The sequence below is a fragment of the Ceratocystis lukuohia genome, assembly GCF_044167205.1.
Source record: "Ceratocystis lukuohia strain C4212 chromosome Unknown Supercontig3_pilon, whole genome shotgun sequence".
Classification (NCBI taxonomy): Eukaryota; Fungi; Ascomycota; class Sordariomycetes; order Microascales; family Ceratocystidaceae; genus Ceratocystis; species Ceratocystis lukuohia.
Window position 1 is genome coordinate 1,213,492 of NW_027263522.1, and position 21,750 is coordinate 1,235,241.

The 21,750-nt window shown below is 51.2% G+C and overlaps 5 protein-coding genes across 5 annotated transcripts; 2 read left to right on the forward strand and 3 right to left on the reverse strand.

The window, feature by feature from the left end:
- Nucleotides 1–219: 219 nt before the first annotated feature.
- HOO65_030324 (Ribosome-releasing factor 2, mitochondrial) lies at nucleotides 220–2,838 on the forward strand (the record flags this gene model as incomplete). Its single annotated transcript, XM_071001897.1, has 2 exons — nucleotides 220–417; nucleotides 511–2,838. The coding sequence occupies 2 exons, from the start codon at nucleotides 220–222 to the stop codon at nucleotides 2,836–2,838; spliced, it is 2,526 nt and encodes an 841-aa protein (XP_070860003.1).
- A 463-nt stretch (nucleotides 2,839–3,301) lies between these two features.
- Nucleotides 3,302–4,272, reverse strand: HOO65_030325 (uncharacterized protein; the record flags this gene model as incomplete). The annotated part of the gene is made up of 3 exons (XM_071002315.1): nucleotides 3,302–3,726; nucleotides 3,824–3,990; nucleotides 4,064–4,272. The coding sequence occupies 3 exons, from the start codon at nucleotides 4,270–4,272 to the stop codon at nucleotides 3,302–3,304; spliced, it is 801 nt and encodes a 266-aa protein (XP_070860004.1).
- Nucleotides 4,273–7,849: 3,577 nt separating this feature from the next.
- Nucleotides 7,850–9,412, forward strand: HOO65_030326 (murein transglycosylase; the record flags this gene model as incomplete). The annotated part of the gene is made up of 2 exons (XM_071002139.1): nucleotides 7,850–8,164; nucleotides 8,237–9,412. The coding sequence occupies 2 exons, from the start codon at nucleotides 7,850–7,852 to the stop codon at nucleotides 9,410–9,412; spliced, it is 1,491 nt and encodes a 496-aa protein (XP_070860005.1).
- Nucleotides 9,413–10,091: 679 nt separating this feature from the next.
- Nucleotides 10,092–11,892, reverse strand: HOO65_030327 (PCI domain-containing protein; the record flags this gene model as incomplete). The annotated part of the gene is made up of 4 exons (XM_071002075.1): nucleotides 10,092–10,429; nucleotides 10,490–11,081; nucleotides 11,157–11,491; nucleotides 11,580–11,892. The coding sequence occupies 4 exons, from the start codon at nucleotides 11,890–11,892 to the stop codon at nucleotides 10,092–10,094; spliced, it is 1,578 nt and encodes a 525-aa protein (XP_070860006.1).
- Nucleotides 11,893–15,753: 3,861 nt separating this feature from the next.
- Nucleotides 15,754–20,847, reverse strand: HOO65_030328 (Isocitrate lyase; the record flags this gene model as incomplete). Its single annotated transcript, XM_071001764.1, has 5 exons — nucleotides 15,754–18,186; nucleotides 18,257–18,618; nucleotides 19,098–19,429; nucleotides 19,503–20,389; nucleotides 20,461–20,847. 5 exons carry the CDS (start codon nucleotides 20,845–20,847, stop codon nucleotides 15,754–15,756), a joined length of 4,401 nt encoding a protein of 1,466 aa, XP_070860007.1.
- Between the last annotated feature and the right edge of the window lie 903 nt (nucleotides 20,848–21,750).

A 21,750-nucleotide genomic window follows, 5' to 3' on the forward strand; every position in this document is an offset into this window, starting at 1 on the left:
CCAGTCTGGGGCCGCCTCCAGAGTTACACCCTCAGGGTTGCATCTCCTTCCTCCTCCACTTCTATTTCCGCCCGTTGCTTAGTCATCATCTCCAAAGAAAATTCGGCAAGCTTCATCAAGCCAGTATAGCTCTAGCTCTTTGCTGCTACTAGCACCACATCGCCTCAAATACAAGACTCCCCATTTCGTCGTGGCATAACCCCCCCTCCCCCCTCCCAAATGCCGTCCCAGGTCCTTGCAGCCCTGCGCCAGTCCGCCACCAGCAGAATAATCAGCCAGGCAAGTCTTCGCTCACAAGCCCAATTCCTCAGCCGATTATCTGTGCAGCAACTGCGAAGGCACAGCGCAGCACCACAACCAAGCCCTGAAGCTGTTAGCCATATTAGAAACATTGGCATCATTGCCCATGTCGATGCGGTATGTTGACAACCCGCCTCCAAAAAATGAGGCTTTAACACCATAGATAGACCCTAACCTGATTAATCCTGACTTCTCTTCGGCCTGAGCTAGGGTAAAACAACCACCACAGAGCGCATGCTCTACTGTAGTGGTATTACTAGACGAGTAGGCCGCGTAGATGAGGGCAGCACAGTCACAGACTTCATGGAGCTGGAAAAGCAAAAAGGTATTACCATTCAATCTGCCGCCATCACCTTCAAATGGCCACCACTTAGTCCCGATCAGGCTGCCAGGCTCTCCAAAGCCTCGGCCAGCGAGGAAAACAAGCGGGAAAGACCTCTTAATCACACCATCAACCTCATCGACACCCCTGGGCATCAAGACTTCCGCTTCGAAGTCGACAGATGCATGCCTATTCTAGATGGCGCCGTCTGCATTATTGACGGTGTTGAGGGTGTTGAGGCCCATACTGAGAGAGTCTGGGCCTCAGCAAATCAGTTTGATATCCCCCGTCTTGTCTTCATTAACAAGCTAGATCGCGAGGGCGCCTCTTTCCGTAAGTCTGTCCGTGATATTGCTGGCCGCCTGGGTGCCATACCAGCCGTCTGCCAAATCCCATGGTACATCAAAGACAAGTTCGTGGGAGTCGTTGACGTCATTGAACAGGTCGCCTACCGCTGGGTCATAAGCAATAGCAGCGACCGCACCAAAATGTTTAAGCAGTCTATAGACTCTGTGGAAGTAGAAGGGATTGTCGAAGAAGTGAAAAGAGCCCGTGAAAATTTGATCAACATCCTGGCTGACCACCACGAGGCCAACATTGACGCCTTGATGGGGGATATTGATACAATTCCATCTAGCGTCATCAAAAAATCCCTGCGTTATGTTGTCCGCCACGGCAAAAGTGGCGTAGTCCCCGTGTTTGCTGGCGCCAGTCTACGCCAGGTTGGCGTTGAGCCACTTCTAGATGCTGTTGTTGACTACCTCCCCAGTCCCAACGAGCGTCCTGAGACTGAAGTCCGCAACGGCGCGGAAATCCTGCCTCTCAGTCGAGCAGTCGCTGCAACCAGGATGGCGCCCATTGTAGACAGCGTCTCGAACGTCTTCAAGGTCATGCACCATCCCAAGGAGGGCACTTTGACATTTGTGCGTGTCTACTACGGCATTATCAAGGGACGCTGCCCCCAATTCAACACACATACCCAGGAGCATCTCCGGCCAAAAGCACTGGTCCAGATCATTGCCGACAAGGTTGAGCGCATCACTGAGCTGCACGCTGGCCAAATTGGCGTCCTCAAGGACATCAAAGGCACGCGTACAGGCGATACCCTTATTACCGTCAAGTCCGGTGCCCCCATCCATGGCCCGAGACGGCATATCAAGGTTCGCCCGCCAGATATTCCGCCCGCCGTAGCGTTTATTGCCATTGAGCCTTTTGGCACTCTAGCCGCAGATGGTGTGAGAACTGCACTTACTGAGATGTCACGTGAGGATCCCAGTCTTCGCTGGCTTCATGACGAAAAGACCGACCAGTTTATCCTCCAAGGGATGGGCAAGCTGCATCTCGATATCACCGTCCACGAAATGAAGAGACGGTACAATGTCAACGCTTCCTTCGGCCAGGTCTCAGTTGAGTACAAGGAGACAGTGGACGATCCCCTTGGGGACAAGCGCGTGACATACAACAAGCCTTTAGCCGGCAAGGAAGGTTGTGTTTCTGTCTCTGTCAACATTGAGCCCCTTGCATTTGTCCCCATCCATCCGCCCGACTCCGTTTCGCGGAACGGCAACATCTACCATGTCAAATTCGCCCAGGACAACCCGTACGAGATGCAGCCTACACGCACCCTCGTTGAAGAGCTGACTAAGCAGATGATCAACGGTGCCTACGCCGGCATGGCCCGGGGCCCGAAGCGCGGCTCACCCATGCACGCTTGTATGGTCACCGTATCCCTGCGTCAGGGCGACCCGCAGACCTCATCGCACGGCCACTTTGCTGCCGCCGCTCGCCTAGCCGTGCAAGAGTCTCTACGTGAGGCAAATGCACGCAACCAGGTTAGCATTCTAGAGCCCATTATGAAGGTTGTGATTGTGTGTCCGCAGTCTGCAGCCGGCCAAGTGCAACATGACATCACTTCGGCCGCTGGTGGAGTCGTGCTTGACGTGACCGATGTATCAGAGAACTACGAGGGTGCGAGCGGCGAATTCACAGATCTATCCAAGGTGTACGCGCCGCCAGACCCATATGAAACGGTCACAACTATGAAAGAGAAGACTACGACGAGGAGAGTACAGATCATAGCCAAGGTGCCATACCAGGCTATCATGGAGTACGATGAGCATCTACGCAGCAGAACAGGCGGCCGACACTCGATTACCATGGACTTTGATTGCCTTGACAGGGTATCAGCACATCGTGAGAAGTCTCTATCAGCATAGGGGAGGCATAGAGTAGGGACAGAGAGAGATCTATTAATGATCCAGTGTACTAATACGACATGAGAAGAAAAAAAAGAAAAAGGAGCTCACACAAATGCACTTTTACATGTTCCATCGTCGTCTAATTTGGACCCTAGCCTTGAGGACGACAACTACCAACATGAAACACTGCCCCTGATATTTTAAGCGCATAAAAAAAGAAAGAAGCAAAACAACATTAATGTGACTGAAAAAAGGAAAAAGGTCGCCTTATATTAAGCCCATGGAAGTAATAACAACCACCAACAGAGTAGCAACTACAACCACACTTGGTCATCTGACTGGAGTCTGGGTGGAAAAGGGTTATGTCCTTCTGTCTGCAGCATTTAATTCTATATACCACTGTTCTAGCTCTATGCCCTCCTATCTTATTCCTCCCTATTATATCTAGTTGCTATGGCTATAGCTTGCCCGCATCCTGTCTTTAGACACGGTGGTTGTAGCACTTTTGCATGCACACCTCGACGCCTTGGACAATGCTCTCAGGCAATCCAGCCTTGATACGCTCAACATCATCGCCTGAGAGGGTAGCACCAAAGGTATCAATTATGGCGTTCTTGTCCATCGAAAAGACCTCGTCAACGACCTGGCCCGTGCCAAAGTCCTCGCTGGCAAAAGAAGCAACAAACACGGCATCAGTGCAGTTCGGGTTGAACTGATGGTGAACACTTCCCTGGTAAAAGGGTGTCATGTCAAACTCAGACAGCGTGTTTCGGATCACACGGCGTTTGCCCGTGGCTGGATCGAGAACGCCATTCTCGGGCGTCATCTCAACGACCAGCGAGCCCTTGATGAGAATCTGGAGCTCGGCACTGCGCGGGTGCACATGGAAAGTGTTGATGCCGCAGGCTATAAGAAGCGTTTGTTAGTCTAAGTACGGAGTTGTCGTTGTCTTTGCCATAGCATAGTCTTATTATTGTAAAGGACTAGTTGTGAGAGTACGCACGCTTAATCACACCAACAGCCATACCAGCGCCGGCACCAACAAGTGCGGGGAAGGTCTTGCGGTTGGCAGCAACCAAGTTTCCGCCCTTGCCGGCGGGGACAGGCTCGGGCTCGAGGTTTATGACAAAGTCCTTGTTGTCTGGGAGCAGAGCAAAACGGTCGGCGGCTCTGTTAGGGGCAGGCAAATAAAATAGTCAGCAAGGCTCTTTCAACTTGGCTAGCCCGGGGGACTTGGACTTACAGCGGAGCAAGCATCAGCTGTTGGACCAGGCTCAGCTGGTTGGCCGGCGTAGTAGCAGTAGGCGAAGGGCTTGCAGTTGAGGTGGTGGCCGAGGCATGCATGGAATGAGCAGAGTTTGAAGAGGCGTAACGAGCCTGGTGAGGCACGGCAGCAGCAGCCTGGCCAGAAAAGGCCAAGACAGCGGAGAGGAAAGCGGCAGTGAAAATCATGGCGTCAGAGAAGTAGCTTAGAGTTTAATGTAGGCTTTGCTGGCAAGGAAGAGCGAGTCTGAAGAGTGAAGACGATGAGTGCGGGTTGTCTGCTAATTCTACAACCTCTTTCCATCGAAGGGAGACTCTCAAGTCCTCTTTATACACTTCGTCTTTGCCATGTTCTGCATTCTCTGGGTTTTCTCTTTGTCTCCGTCGCCATCTTCGTTTCTACTGCTTTACTATTCTCCGTTGCGGTCACAAATGCCTTGCGTTCTTCACATTCGCCCTTGAGTGGCTGACATGCTAAATATAGAGCTGTGTTGTCAGTCACTTACAGATTTGCTGTCACATTGTATGTATATTCACGTGCATATGCTGACATGCAAGTCTGTCTTTGGGCTTACTTTCTTCCACTCAACACAGCCCTTTTTTCTCACGCCCATTCTCAACGGCATTGAGGCGACAAAGAAAGAAGCGGACGCGCCCATTTAGTTAGTCACGCACAGCCAGACAGGCACGAGACGCAATCACAGGCCTTGCTAATAGAATTGCTTGCATGTACAGCACAGCACAACTTTTGGGCCGGGTAATATACATTTATAGATAGGGCAGAAATATGGCTAGTTGTCTGCTAGCTCTTGGGCTATCCTCTTGACCGCGCAATATCTCACCGAAGAGAAGGAATAGCCAGCCCTTGGGCGACCGTTCTCCCCTCCCTATATTGCTCTCTCGGTGTCTATCTCTTCTTTGTCCAAACCGGTCTAACCCTTGCATCCGCTCTGGCGACTTTTGTTTGTTTCTTCCTTCCCTTCAAAAGCTATTTCGTTTCATTCTTCGAAGCTCTTTCGGTCTTCTTTCTATTAGTCAATATCCCGATCTGTTTCTTGCAAACCTGTCCAAGCCAAGCAAACAGTTGGCCTGAATAAACAGTGGCCTTACCTTTGCCCTTCATCTCCTCCCTTTTCTCACCTCCAAGGCTTCCCTTCCTTGTCTAACCCCTTCTCTCCGAAATTTGCGCACCAAAAAATAAAAACAAAAAAGAAAAAAAAAAAAAAAAGCAAGACCAGCGTCATAGGGTGCCAGGTACAGTCCTCCATTGGGGGTTTGACAGCTCCTGTCGGGTTTTTCGCATCAGTTGTCACTCAACATTATTGTCAGTGCCGTTGACCTTGCTTCCCTGGCCTGGAGATGTCATCCTGTTGCTTGCCACTTTCCAATCCGGTTGTTTGCCCGTCCGCGCTCCCTACTGCTATTCGCTTTAGATTGCGTGTCCTTTTACTACCGGCGATTATGATACATACAGACAACATGCCTAACATTACTCTCCGTCGATCTATAGGCGCATGAAATTACTAACCCTATATCTGAATAGTTAACCCTTGTTCTTAAACCCTACCTAGCAAGCCACAGAGCTAATCTTACGCTGCAAAGACAACGTAATCTCAGCGACAGCCACAAGCTCTCTCTGTACAACAGGAGAAGAAAATAAACTCTACAGGCCGAGGCATGTTATTGGCCGAGACAACTAGCATAAGCAGCTGACCCACCCGAAGAATCCCATGCACAACAATAGAAAAGCCTTATTTTTGGTCAGCATTGTTTGTGCTAGAATGTTGTGCAAAGATGCTGCGACCAAATCTAAATGTCAAACAGGTCGAGATGCATCTAGAATTCTTTTCTCCTCATGTTCTGTTCGATATTAGGGTGGAGGGTTTAGGGGCGGTTTCTGGCCTGTGCGGGACGCCAAAGCCAGGACCAAAGCTAAAGCCATGCTAATCCTGAAAGAAAGGGTAAGACGCGCAGGTGGCAGCAAAATCAGACCAAGACAAAAAAAAAGAGCAAGATGAGAACAAACAAGTAAAAAAGAACAGGAGTTGGGTTGGTCGGGACTAGGAGACAGGGTCCGAGGGACCACAGGGGCCTGGCGGCTTAATCTTGTCATGCGGGTTCTGATTGGCTAGACTCATACGTTTCTTGGGTCCAAAATAGCAGGATGAAGACGGCCAAGCAGTTGCGAAATTTGGGCGTACAGGGGGATGTTGGCCCAGGAGAGAGTAAGAAGACACTAGAGTAGCTGCCCTCTATGTTCGCATGGATGGATACACACATACATAACAATGAAAGACTTTGAAAAAAAAAGCAACTGCACAAGAACTTGAGATGAACCCCCGCCCAACATAACAGCGGGGCATGCTGCAAAGGAAGCAGGCAGGAGAATGGGTAAGGAAGAGCTGGAATTGGTGGAAAGTGAGCTTGGGGGAGCAAGATGGGCAACTGCAGCTGAGAGATGAGATGAGATGATTTTTTGCGTCATTGCCTTTTTTGTCGCCCGTAGATCACGACGACCATAGAAAACTACTGTCCTCCCCCATTATCCTCCCCTCTTTCTCTTTGGATGGGCACACAACCGGAGATTGGACCCGCCAAAGGAAAAAGAGCAGAGCTACAGCTTGTGTGTGGTGTTGATGCAACAGAACTTTATGCTTTAAGTCCAACAAGCTTTGCCTGGCTTCGCCTCAAACCCCGGCTCATAGCCCGTCAGAGCCTGCAACACAAATGCAACGAGAGAGGCGCCCTGACCGATCTCTAGTTGGCTTCTTGCTTACTTGTGAGGGCATGGACTGAGAAGAAAGATGGGGCACAAAAGAAAGGCAGAAGAAAAAGGCACGGCAACTCTGTGCTTTGACCCCTGACAGCGGCCATAGACTGGGCCCCTGCTTCGTCTGCACCTGATCTTTCACTCTGTTTCCTATCTGGGGGGGGTGCTGCCAGCAGACGTTGGAGGACCGTGCTCGATCCAGGGCTTCATTTGCAAATTTCCCATTTTCTTAGTGTCTATTATCTCTGGTCGCTCGTTCGCTTGCTTTAATAGCGCTGTTATCTAAATCCAAGTCATGGATCAAAAGGCTTCTCTTCCCCCTGGCTAAACTTCAAACTTCCTTGCTCGTGTTTCCTTTATGGCGCTTCTTGCTGCTGCTCCTAACTTCGTTTTTTCTCTTGTTCTTCATTTTCCTTTCCCCTCCTTCTTTCCTTCCTCCACAAAAGTGCATATCGGCTATATTTCCTGACCAGCAAGGAGAGAGCACTCAAAGGCAATGCATGTGCATAGCATCGCCAGGTCACTCACGCTCATTACCCTCACACGCAAGTGATATTAATACTCAGTCCCTCCTTTGAATCAACCGCCTTGGTCCCCTCTGGCCTCTCTCTCTCCTTTCTTTCTTTTCTCATCACGCACTCGCTTGCTGGTCGTCCGTCTTGCTATCGTCGCATGCTCACTCATTTTGCCGTTCGTGTCACTCTTTAATATTTTTTTATTCTCTTTTGCTTGAGTCGTTCTTTTTCTTTCCTCGTCGTTCCTTTTGATATCTTCGTCCTTCCTTATTTACGACTATTCTTCCTTTTGTTCGGGTCTGTTCAGTCCAACCATCAGATCAGCCCTTGCATTCAAAGCCTTCTGCCGAACGACGACAACACTCGACGTCAAGTCTTGATTCCTTGCGAAGCTGACAGGAAGCAAAGAACCTAAGCAACACAGAATATCTTGAGCTTTGACTTGAAAAAAAAAGATCGCCAAGTCTTCATTTTCATCACCATGTATCCCAAGAGTGCCCTCAGCTCTCTTGCCCTCCTGCTGGCTGCGCAGCAGTGCACTGCTTCTTCGTCCGCCCACAAGAGACACGGCAGCCACATGGCCATGCACGAAAAGGTAGCCAAGAGAAGCGCTACAAAATGTAAGCTGCCTTCGGATGCCGGTCTGTACAAGGTTCCCGGCGGGCTAAACGGCGGGTTTGCTCTAAGTCCGGACCAGGAGTGTACGTCCGGCTCCTATTGCCCCATTGCTTGCCCTTCAGGCCAGGTCATGGCTCAATGGGACCCAGACTCCTCATACGTGTACCCACAGTCAATGGTAAGTGGCAGGTTGAAAGAGAAGGCGTTGTTTTCATACCGCGCGAGAATCATTGCTAACTAGGCACTGCAGAACGGTGGTCTCCTCTGTGGCGATGATGGTGTTGCTTCTAAGCCCTTCCCCAACAAGCCCTACTGCGTGGACGGAACTGACACTGTGTACATTGTCAACAAGTGTGGCTCTCCCGCATCATTCTGCCAGACTGTACTGCCTGGAAACGAAGCCATGTTGATCCCTACTATTGCCTCGGCCGGTGGAAAGGCCAAGCTTGCCGTGCCCGATGCCTCGTACTGGGCCAGCACTGCCGCTCACTACTACATCAACCCTCCCGGTGTTGGCTCGGAGGGCTGCATCTGGGGTGACAACACCAAGGCCGTTGGTAACTGGGCCCCCTACGTGGCTGGCGCTAACACCGTGGCGAACGGCGACACGTACGTCAAGATCGGCTGGAACCCTATATTCCAGTTCGAGGGCGCTGGTCTCGAAAAGACACTGCCTAGCTTCGGTCTGGAGATCAAGTGCCCCAACGGTGGCTGCAACGGCCTGCCCTGCTCCATCGACCCGAATGACGGTCTTGGTGCAGTTAACAGTGGCCAGGCTGCTTCCGGCGCTGGCGGCTCTAGCTTCTGTGTGGTCACAGTGTCCAAGGGAAGCACGGCCAACATTGTCTTGACTTCGGGTGGCGGTACCGGTAGTAGCTACTCGGTCTTGAACGTGTCGGATGAGGACTCGTCGAAGGACAAGGAGACCAGCTCGACGTCGACAACCAAGCCTTCTACGACCACGTCAACCACATCGAAGCCGACCTCGACCTCTACTTCTACTACGACGAGCACCACCTCAACTACCACGTCCACCACCACGTCCACCACCACAACTACCACCTCCACCACGACTTCCACGACTACCTCCACCACGTCGTCAACTACAACCACATCGTCAACCTCTACTGTCGAGAAGACCACCACTTCCTCTACCCCCACCTCCAGAGCCCGCAAGACTACTGCCTCGGCCTACCTGACCCGCCCCAGCGTCAGCGCAGGTGTCTTTTTGGAGAACGCAACTGATACCAGTTCCGTGGTTTGGACATCCGCCCAGGTCACGCCGTCTGTTATGCCTTCTACTGCCGATGCTGAGTCGACTGCCAATTCTGACGACAGCTCAAACGATGGAGGCAGCAGACAAGCTGCCAGTGCGCCGCTGATGAGTTTGATTGTGGCTTTGATTGCCGCCAACTATCTCTACTAGGGACGATGAATCTTGGCCTTTTCTCCCATATTATTCTTTTTACCTTCTCATGTTCCTATTTTTATGCTTTTTATATGGGCTATGCCCGCCGCTTGTTGCTCTCTTAGAGCAATAGGCATTATTTTCTTTAATAACCCTGCCGCTGGTTCTTTTTCTTTTCTCTGCTTCTTCACACCTGAGCTTGACGTCGGCTTTGGACTCGACTCTCGATGCTTTTCTTCTTATTATATCCTTTGCAAGAACCCACCCTCTCTCCAGCTCGTTTGCAGAGGGGATGGATCTGATCAACTTCTATCCTTATGGCTTCATATATTTTCTATCTATGAGCCTTGAGGAATATCTTTCTCTGCACGTAGAACGCGTCATGGCCTTCTTATGCTTCCTCTTTATTTTTTGCTGTTACGGCGGTGTTTTCTTCTTTATACCTCTAGCGCTAGTTTATTTCTCTCATTTTGGTGCTGGGTTTTGGTGTTGGGGAGCCGATGATGATACCTACGCTTTGATTCGATAACTTATATCTGACTTGCCATAATGTACGCATCTTTGATCAAGAATAATCTCTTCTCGGCTGAGCCTTGCCACTCCGTTGTATGTTGTGTGTGCGTCCATGTGCCGTACGTAGTATGTTGTGTTATATATTGTAGTATTATCGGGTTGTGTCTCGTAGCGCACTTTGACTTTAGCTCCTGACCCATCCTGGTACAGCTGTCATGTCAAAGTCCTCGTCGTATTTGCGGTCTCGGATGGCTGGTGCTACTGTTGGCCACCCGGCTGTTGCAATAGGCATGTTTTTGCCACGGAATAGCGCAAACTTGCGCAGTGAGTGCGAGATGTAGCCGTGCATTAACTCCATATCGATGAGGGAGGAGACAATCAGCTCAATACCCTCTGCTGTGATTTCTTGCGAGCCGTTGACAACACCCTCATGAGGTAAGAGCTTTCCCGGAGTGGAGTTTGCGGAGAAGGGCAAGCCTGGGATAAGATGTGTGTTGTTTGGTAGACTAGTGTTTGCTGATGCTAAGGCATATGTTAATACGGCTTGAAAAAGGAGACTATGGTGGCCTGTATTGGACTTACCAGCCAAGGTATGAGGAGGCATTGATTCAATTCTTCTTTGAAGAAAACGGGCTGCTGCTTCTAGGTAATCCAGGTCTAGCAAGGCTGGCTTCTTGTCTCCTGGGGGAGGGGGGACATATGTAAGTAAAAACACCCTTCTGGCTAGGGATCTCCATAGAATACCGCGCCCCTCATATGCTAGCGCCGCATGGACACCCTTCCCCATGAGATAGTCTCTATGTAAAGCCAATAACGCCTGGTACAATGGAATATTGCCAACCTTCAATGCCGCCGATAGCCCGCCATATAGCGGGGCGATCTCCTGCATTTCAGGTCGCTGTAGTAAGGCAGGCGAAGGGAGGCGGCCTATGAGGATGTTGCAAGGCACGAGGTACGAGAGAATCAACGCCCGCTGGCTCACGCATACGCGTGGTGTTTGACGGTATGCTTCATCGAGAGCAAGAGAAGCCCGCGAATACGAGTTGTTACTAAGCCAGAACCGGCCTAGGTAGAACAAGAATGTAACTCGCTGGGCCGCGGGATAGAGAGACAGAGGCGGCGAGTTTGTCTCTATGTTGGTGAAGATTTGCTGTGCAAGTTGCTTGCGGCGACACTACGAAGGCGGGTTAGTCTGGATGTGAATCTTGGGGCAGAGGGGCAGCAGGTTAGAGTTCGAGAATCGACATACAGCAAACAAAAGCTTCAGGGTCAGATTGGCAAACATGTACACTCCAACCTTTTTCCCTTCTGGCCTGGCATTGCGCGCACTTGAACGGTCTGTCAAGCACGTGGTGAAGATCTTTTGGAGGATCTCTGCGCAAACTTCGGCAATAGTCTTTCTCTCCTCTTCGCCTCCGCCTCCGCCTTTTTGTCTGGCCATGAGATCCGGCCTCTTGTTGAGAGCTAATGTGAGGCGTGACAAGGCTTCAGAAAGTGACATGCAAGTCTCAAGAAGCATGCCACCGTACGTGGGATTGGCAAAGGCAACACCACATGTGCTGCATGAAGCGGCGCCGGTTAGCACTGCGGCGTTACAAAGATGTACAGAAACATGTCTGCATGTGTCTATATATGTATATGATAGTGGACTGTACCTACTTTGTAAGCGTACATAGGCGCTCGTGTGTTTTTGCCAAATCATCAAAGTCGGCATCTCGCCAATACATGACGTATTCCCGCAAGAAAGATACAAGCCCAGCCCATGGGGCCCCTCTACCTTCCACTGGGTCTTCATCTGGGAAGCACTTGGCCACAGTGCTCTCAACAGCAGCAGCGTCACGGAACTGACTGCGGAGCTCTTGGGCTAGCTTGAAATACTGCTCTGAAGCTGTAGGCTCAACTTTTAGCCAGGCGCCAAGGGAAGGGCCGTCTTGCTTGTGGACATAGTCTAGAATCGTAGACAAAAACTGAAGGAGAAGACTCATATCGTTGCAGATGTGGTTGGTGGCCGTGTAAGAGGAAAAAGGACGATGGCACGGGAGCGAGTAGGCCGGATTTTGAGTGTATGCTAGGGACAAAGGAAGGAGAGTCGGCAGTGATTAGGTATACTTCAATCAGAAAAACATAAATGCATACTTCCTGGCTAAAAACGAGCACGATTGGATGGTCAAGATCTGGTATATCGCAAGCAGGCTCTATAGGGGCGGGACGCATATAAAGTTGACTGGTGCATTCATAAGGCTGGGAGATGTGTGAGACCCATATAAAGGTTGGGACTTAGCCAAGAAAGCAAAGTGGGGTAGGTTTAACGTCTTACCTACTGGTTTTCCACAGCAATACGACGGACGGCATGTTCCAGACGGGAGCTCCCGGGCGGTCAGCAGTGACAGGAAAGCTTAGGTTTCAAGCATCTCCTATGACTTTTTAGGGGCTGGCAATGAAGTCAAGAGGACTCTCTATCCAGCGTGACCTGAAGACGTACCTGTCGGGTTCCAAGATTGGTTACCTGATATTTTTTAGTAGATGCCAACCACGTGAAAAAAACTAGTCTAATAGGCCACCGGCTATCGGCGTGGGGGGTAGGGTAGGCCCCGGCGGAGTACGGTGGTTTTGTCCTTCTGCATGCATGGCGGTTGCAGCACCTCCAATTTTCCATATCCTGTCACGGCCCACTACTGCTTTCTGCCCAGCTCACCGCCCTGGCCCCTATTACTGCTGCCTGCCACCGCATGTGCGTATGTATGTATTATTTAGCGTCTACCTGCCGGTTTTCCACAGTAATACGACAGAAAGATATATCTCGTGGTAGGCATTTGTCTCACCTGTCTTCTGAACATTGCTCTTTAAGCAATGTCCTCGTCTTCTCCCCATCCTGCTCCTTTGTCTGTTAGACTAGCTCTGTGAATATATTCCGTCGTTTTCTTGTGATCCTGTCCCTGCCAGCCCTCCCCCTCCCTCCCCCTCCCTCCCCCTTTCTCCACCTTTCTCCACCCCACCTTTCTCCGCCCTAGACAAACCCTAGACAAGAAGTGGAGTCGACCCCAACTTCAAAGCGGGGTAGGTAGCGAGTATTTAAGGGCAGCTTTGTTTGCATGTTTTTTTTCAGCCAACTTGTCTTCTATTACAACAACATCAGAGGACGCCGACCGAGTCTTCGAGATGCAAAGCAAACTACAAAAAAGAAGACGCCTCATATATCATCACTCCTAGCGCTGGAGACACGGGGAATCGAACCCCGGACCTGATCCAATTCAGCCGGCTTGACCGTGCTAAGGATCCGTCATACCACTAGACCATGTCCCCCCTCTTCCTGAGATCGATCTGGGCTACACGGCTCTAAACGTGAAAGGCGCGAGGTGCGTGCGCGGGAGGCACGCCTTACTTTTTCTTTCTTTCTTCTTAACTCCATTCTTCCTTTACCTTGTCTTTCTCTAAAGACAGACTATACCCTTATCTTTCTCTTATGCCTTTTTCTTTCATACTTTAGTCCAACTTGATACCACTTGCCACAACGATGGCAAGACTGTTGGCAGCTGTTCTGAGACTGTTCCCAACAAGCGGACCTGCTGTTTACCAGAGGAAGGGTAATCGCAAAAAGCAGGCCGCTGTTCACCGCCCTGAGACTGTTCACAAAAGGCAGACCTGCTGCTTGCCAGGAAAGTGGAAGTAGTGACAAAGGGCCCGCCGCTGTTCACCATCCATTCTGAGACTGTTCACAAAAACCGGACCTGCTGCTTTCCAGGAAAGTGGAGGTAGTGACAAAGGGCCCGCCGCTGTTCACCATCCATTCTGAGACTGTTCACAAAAGGCAGACCTGCTGCTTGCCAGGAAAGTGGAGGTAGTGACAAAGGGCCCGCCGCTGTTCACCATCCATTCTGAGACTGTTCACAAAAAACGGACCTGCTGCTTTCCAGGAAAGTGGAGGTAGTGACAAAGGGCCCGCCGCTGTTCACCATCCATTCTGAGACTGTTCACAAAAAACGGACCTGCTGCTTTCCAGGAAAGTGGAGGTAGTGACAAAGGGCCCGCCGCTGTTCACCATCCATTCTGAGACTGTTCACAAAAACCGGACCTGCTGCTTTCCAGGAAAGTGGAGATAGTGACAAAGGGCCCGCCGCTGTTCACCATCCATTCTGAGACTGTTCACAAAAACCGGACCTGCTGCTTTCCAGGAAAGTGGAGGTAGTGACAAAGGGCCCGCCGCTGTTCACCATCCATTCTGAGACTGTTCACAAAAGGCAGACCTGCTGCTTGCCAGGAAAGTGGAGGTAGTGACAAAGGGCCCGCCGCTGTTCACCATCCATTCTGAGACTGTTCACAAAAGGCAGACCTGCTGCTTGCCAGGAAAGTGGAGGTAGTGACAAAGGGCCCGCCGCTGTTCACCATCCATTCTGAGACTGTTCACAAAAGGCAGACCTGCTGCTTGCCAGGAAAGTGGAGGTAGTGACAAAGGGCCCGCCGCTGTTCACCATCCATTCTGAGACTGTTCACAAAAAACGGACCTGCTGCTTTCCAGGAAAGTGGAGGTAGTGACAAAGGGCCCGCCGCTGTTCACCATCCATTCTGAGACTGTTCACAAAAAGACCATCACACCACTGATGGCAAACAAGGGCGGTCGCTCGACTCTGCTGGAGAAGAACGACAAAACCAAGAACTACATTGAACCGCTCCTTGCAGAGGGTCAAATCTGTCCGGTACCCAATCCAGTGTCATTTGATCTTAGTGATTCCAGTAGACGATAAATATAATCAAATCAGATACATGGGACCACTGCTTCAGGTGGTATGATGCGAAAAAGCGCTCCAGGGCCCAGCTGTGCAAGCACTGCAGCTCCAGTGAGCATGAAAGAAACAAACACCTACCATGCTGCGAGGTGGAGCACTGGTGTGTGTCCGTCACTATCACAGCCTTCTAGTTAGACTCCTTTTACATCCCATCGAACAATAAAGATCCTATACGTCTAATAGCACTGCGCCTTTAACCGTAACAAGTCCTGAAAGCACCCAACTGTGGCAGACCATGTGCCCTCGGCACCGCGATCGACGATATATAAATCGGCGACGTAGTTAGGGCTACCTGATACAACATGAACAGACTCGATATTTTCCAAGCTGAGATCCGGTCGGCAAAACGGGAGTTATGGGAGAGAATGTGCCGTCGTACTACTGTGGAAAACCAGTAGGTAGACGTTAAATAATACAAACATACAAACAAGTAGAGCGTGGAAGGACACCATCATTTCGAAAAACCCCTTGAGACCTACTTTAACTATTACAACGAACATTTGGAGCCGCAAGCAGACCTGACAAGGAGGATGGGCGCTTTTTGCAGCCAGCGGCTCGCCAGGACAACAGGGTCTTGATCAGAGCCAGAGCAGACAACGAAATGCGACTGTGAAAGTCTCCTAATCGCCGAGATACTTGAAAAGCTGGACCTAGAGCTAGGCAAAGCTCCGAGGAACATCCAAAAGACGAAGAGTGGTTTCGCACTATTGGCGAACAAGGACGGTCGCTCGACCCTCGCCGGAGAAGAACGACAAAATCAAGAACTACTTTGCACTAGGCACCGACATCGTCCAAGCGGCGCACATGGAAGATTACCTCATAGACTCGGTTGAGCGCCACGTGAACCGGCGTCGTTTGATCCTAGGTATTCCGGTAGACGTACAATATAACCAAGTTTAGGTCTTCGTTGACTCAAGATAGATTAATTATAATTCGTGAGACTAAGATGTGTTGGGCAAATATAGAAAAAAGAAGTCGTAGTTGCGTTCAGAGTTAATTCGCGTGTTTTTGATGTACCTCCGTGTCTACATCCTTGACCATTCATTCCCTTTCATTTACCGCTCAGAGCAATCCCGCTAGCCCTTCTATGTATTTCCTTGTGTCCACACCAATCCCTCTTGCTAGCCCGCCAGCCACGCCACCCTCACCCGCAGCCGCAATGAACCCAGCGCCCGCCGCACGACCAATGCTCAGAGGGCCATCGCTATCTCCGCTTGCGTCTGTGCCCCCAGCACCAGCGATGCTACTGCTGGCACTCGCGCCCTCGACAGTCTCCATCAGAGAGGCGCTGAAACTGCGCCATGAGGCATGGTCGCTGGCACGCCGCACAAGAAAGACTTCTTTGTGGACAGCACGTGTGTGTTTGATGGGTGGATGGATAGGTGGGGGTGTGCAAGTGCGTGAGCTGACATGGTCAGATGCTCCATCGTCGGAAGTCTTTGCTAGACTTGATACGTCATGTGCTGAGGCTATAGGGGACTCGGTGATAGTCTCTAGTCCGCTGGGAACTGGTTCGGTAGCAGGCATAGCCGCACTCTCATCGAGTTCTTTCAGCACCCGAGCCCAGACAATCCACCAGCCACGACTTGTCTTTGCTGAGCGCTCTATGGCACTTGGCTGGCGGGAAGTAGCTGTGAGTATGTTCAGCATATGCAGATGTGTGCTCACAGCATCTGCACGCGACCATGGATCCTTGCGTGGCTCAACACCACCGATAACACCAGCGGGAGCCGGCGGACCTGAGATTGGGACTGGAATATTGGGGACAGAGCACAGTAGCGCGAGAGATGACGGGTCGTAGATCATATCAAAGATGCCTGGAGCTGGGCGTGGGATGGGGCGGGCAGTGGATGCAATCAGGGCATTGCGCACTGCACTGAGCTGTGTGTGGAGTGTGTTGTATAGTGGTTCAGATGATAGGGAGGTGGTGGCGATCGAGGGATCAAAGAGGAGGACAAAGATAAAGGGGCGATTGACATAGACAACCACACGCAGTTTGGCATGTTTCTTGATATTGTTTTCCGCGGAGTTGGTGTCGCGGAGAGTCACATGAACGGTTCGACGGAGTATTGTGGCGCTAGATAGCAGGCTATCTGTAGTGTCTGATGCATCGCTGATGTCGTCTTCGGTGAGCGGTCGGTCGGCCTCACGCCGGAGGCCAATTAGGAAGTGGTTTGTTGGGTCGTTGGCTTTTCGTGGATCAATAATAGGAATGATGCCTGAGGAGCTCTGCGGCTTTGGCTTTTCCGCAGACTTTGCAGCTTCTTGGGTACCGAGAGACCAGTATGTACCATAGCCAAGCTTGAGATAGTTTTTGAACTTGTCCATGGCACCATCCCCTGGACCCTCACCTGTTGGCGCTTGCGATACCTTTGCATCGAGATCTTGACCCTTAGGCACATTAGATACGGTATCTGGTGGTATGGATGCATTGGAACAGCCTTCGGCTACTATAGGTTGCGGTTGTTCTACGCTTGGCGGATCAGCTGTATTCGACGAAGGCTCCTTTGGCTGAGAAGGCTTTGCAGGCGCATTAGAATCATCTGGAGGGGCATCAGATGAAAAGATAGAAAGCTGGGATAATTTCATGAGCGACTGTGGTATCGACTGAGAAAGCAGTCTTGTCGCGCTTGGAAGGGGTGCTTCTTCCTGTGTTGGTGGTTCCTGTATTGGGACCGGAGGCATGGATCGGAGTTTTCGCCTTGATGGATCATCGGGATGGCCACTCGCCATAGAATTCCTTCTCTGATGCCTCTCTCGTTCTCTGTCAAGCGGACTCAGAGATGCGCTAGTATTACTAAAAGTGCCTCTTCTCGACTTTCTTGACGGCTTTGCGGAAGAAGGATTCACCACGCCGTATGTGTTCTCACCCCAAGTGTAGAGATCCTCTGTCCAATGAGCAATGTCTCGTAGCGAGTTGCGCGATAGGGCGCCGACGCCCAGGAAGATTGCGCCATCGCTTGCAGATGGCTCTTTCCCCGACCCTATCCACGACGGTCTAACGATGGTAGTTGTGTGTGAACTTGAAGTGATGTCATTTTCAGGCTCGTCCTCTACCGTGCCAAATTTAGACACTACCAAGTCTACTAGGCCATCCATGCGCCAGGGCAGGCCCTCGAGAACATCTCTCTCGCCGCTGCCTGATTCTTCTTCGCCAACACCTACGCCCAACTCGCCTGATGCAGCAAGACCAATGCCGCCAACAAGACTTCGGAGAGGGTTTCCGTGCAGCATAACATCCCATGTCGACAGAAACAGGTCCCAGTAGCGGCCAAGCACAGTAAGAAAATGTGATTTTCGCCGGCGTTCTAGAAATAATGAGAGGGATGGGGCGTGATGAAGTAGGAAAATCGAGTGGGCGCGTAAGAGATCACATAGGAGGAGATTTGCCGGCTTAAGATCACGAGTGGAATACTCGTATTTTTCCTGTAGAGGGGCTGTTTGCTTGCCTGTTGCCAGCTTTGGCGGCAACGGCAATCTCGTAAGATCGATGGACTGGTAGGCCAAGTTAGCACATTGGGCGTTGGTGTCCTCACTCTCTTCTCCCTCATCTTGGCAAACTCACAGCTAGGATCCACCAACCAGCTTCCAGCTCGTGCATGATAACACGCGAGCGTTCCGTATCGACAAAGTCAACAGCTTGATTCCCTGCAAAGCTGCGGCCAAACTCAACCATGCCCTGGGCCAGGCCAATCTGGCGCAGGCGCTCGTTGCGTTCTTCGGGTGAGGTTACGTCAGCCAGACCGCCCCGTCGTCGGTTGCGACGACGTTTCTTGGAAAGAAGCTTCCTTGAAGCATAGTAGACAATTTGTTCATCCAAGGTTTCATCGCTGGTGCCAAGAGAGGGGTTATAGATAGCAAGGAAGCCCAGCTGGGCCGGGATAGCAGTCATGGAAACAGGACGAGGGATGGGGGGGGGGGGGGGTCCTTATCAAGCTAGTTTACATCGGCAGTCGTGAGAAATTGTAGACAAACGAAAAAGTAGATAGAGACAAAAATGCATGCATAAAGTTGGAAGGGAAAAATGGGAAGTTGGCGGAAAACGGTTTGCCGGGTTGGGAAGGGAAGCGCGGCGGCGAGGCTGTCAGCTAGGAGAGCGGCGTGAGCGAAGCCTTGGAGTTTAGAGAGGTCAAGCTTGATGGCGGAAGTGACATCATTCAAGGCCTTTTGAACTGGCCAATCGATGTACCCTAAACTAGCTGCTAACCCTAATCAGACAGACACAATGAAGGGAAAACAAAACGACAAATTAATGAATATTAAATTATTTCAAATTTTTCACGTGACATCGTTCTAGCATAAAAACAAAACAAACATCTCTCAAATGGTATTGTTGCCCTTGACCGGAAAATTGACAAACTGGTAAACCGCCTTGACCACCTAATGGAACTGGTCCTCCGTCACACCTTGGCCCATGGCTGATGTGCTACTAATACCGCCTGTCACCATCTTCTGCAGCTCGTCAACGTAGTTGGCGCCGCTCCATTTTTGGTGCTTGACGACGTCAACCCCGCCATCCATTTCAGGCTCCTGAACCAGTTCTCCGTATGCACGCATGCCAATGCGGCTGAAGGCCTCGGAGAACTGATGGCTGATGAGAGCCGTGGTGTGTAGGCCGGCCAAGGTGATGAACTGCCAGCAGTATCCAAGAGAGGCGAGGCGGCGGATGTAGGTTTCCTGATCAGCGTGGGACATGGCAGTCTTCCAGTTAAATGAGGGCGAAAGGTTGTATGCGAGCCTGCACCAGGTACATTGTTAGCACAGGGAATAATTCTAGAGTTTTAGGGTTGAGATGGGGAGAGGTAACTCACTTTTGCTCAGGCCACACAGCATGTACGCCCTTCGCAAAGTCTTCAGCCTGCTTAAAGTCAGGCAGTTTGGACTCCATCCAAATTGCATCAGCATATGGGGCATAAGCCACAGCTCTGTTGATGGAGCAGTCACAGCCACCCTTTAGTCTGTAGTAGCCCTCACGGGTACGCGGGGCATCCCAGTCAAAGAAGACATCAACACCGGCCTTCTTAGCTAGCTCGCGGGCCTCTGCATTGCTCTTGCCCTTGGCGGCAGCACGGAACTCAGCAGCGACGGCTTCGGACTTACCAGCCTTCTTCAGCGCATCAACCACAGCATCGTCGAAGCGCTTTAGTGCGGCTGCGGCCACCCACTCGTCCTCAATCGCTTGCAGTTGGGCCCCAGTCTTGCCAGAAGCCTCGGCAGCGGTCATGACGTCGACTAGTGGTTTTTGGCCTGGCATGGTAGCACCGATGATGAATGAATGGTCGCGGGAGTCAATGGTGCTAGTGATCAGTGTAGCGGCCTCGGCATCCGTGCGAGCAACGCATAGAAGATCAACACCCATGATATCGGCTTGGGCACGGATGGCAACTAGCCGGTTGATGTGTTCGCTGATGGGCACCAGGACCTTGCCAGCCATGTGGCCACACTTCTTGGTTCCGGGCGCCTGATCCTCGATGTGGATGCCAGCGGCGCCCTTTTCGATGAAAAGTTTGGTCAGCTTCATGACGGCGGTCAGGCCACCATGGCCAGTGTCGGCATCAGCAACGATAGGCCGCAGGTAGTCGATATTTGAGAGCTTGGCGCGCTCTGATGCCGGAACGCTAAGCCGCTCCTGGCGCTGCTTGCGATCGTGGAAAAGCTGGGCGTTGAAGAGATGGCCGACCTTGTTGGGAACGGTGGTCTAGGGAAGAAGAGAAAAGAGGCTGTTAGTAAAAAGGCCCGCGGAAATGCGATGGTTTAAACGAGGCTCACATAAGGGTAGTCAGCTAGATCGGGGCCGGGCTCGTCTGTAGTCGACGCAGTACTTGATGACTGCCATCCTGAGACATAGACGGTGTCGATGAACTTGGCCATCTGGGTGACCATAGTGGGCTCTAAGCAGCCATAGGTGTAGGAGGCGTCTCTGTCGGCAAAGCGCTTCTCTAGGATACCCCATAGTTTCTTGGCTTGGGTGTTGCTTGGGTATTCGATCTTGAGATTGCCGCGCTTTTCGACAATCTGCTCGGCAGTGAAGGGACGTTTGGTGTAGCGCCAGCGCGACTCACCCCACCACTTTTTCACAGCATCGACTTCTTGTTGGAAGAGAGCATCCTCTTGCGAGGGATCGACGGAGACACTGAGCATATTATTGGCAGCCATGATGACGGTGAGGGGATGGGTTATGAAAGGGTGGATATGGTAGGAGTTAGGGAAGCAACTGGTGAGAGGACAGGAATGGAGCAGGGGCGCCAGATGATATATATATATATATATATAGTGTAAGACAAACGAGGATGTCAGACAGGCTACGGAGACAAGGGGAGAGACGGAGCAAAGAACGGCGAAGGAAGAATGCTGCACAAAAGGGTTAGCACAGCACACGCCTATGGAGACGACTACATAGAAAGTGGCAGTGCCACACGGTATGGTTGCAGTCTGGTGATTTTCCCTCGGGCCAGAGGATGAGAGAATCGGAAGGGGGCACAAGAGCGACCGGAAGTGGTTGGGTTAAGGTGGGAGCTACGACTTACACGTAGTTAGTTGAGGCAAAGATGTAAGAATCAAGGAGGGCAATGAAATGTGAGCAATATAGCGGGATCTCAAATCGAGGAGTAAGTCTTTAGTAGCCAAGGTCATCTGCTGCATCTACGTCTGGGATTTTTATATACCCAAGAGCTCTATCGCGGTTCCCATGGCCTAACTCTTAGTTCCTGGCTCTCTTTTTTGCTCCTCGGTAAAGTATCTCGGCCTGGGAGAAAGGAACAGCAGGCCTGTGGCGCGGCGGAGAAAGGCCAGAGCCAAACAGGGTCAGGCAAGACGAGGCAGGGTCAGGCGGCTTGTAACGACTAGGTTTGTATTACGGATGGATTTATAGATCCGGTAGGCATGGCTAGGCCAAATAGGGAAGGGGCTTTCCCCAGACTTTGTGTGAAGTCATCCATGGCTGCATGTGGCATGAGAGAACAAGTACTTTTTAGTGACAAGCTGAGAAACTTGTGGAGGAAACGCTTATACTAGTAAGCTTGTGCTAATACCTAAGTACTGCAAGTAGGTAGTGTAGGT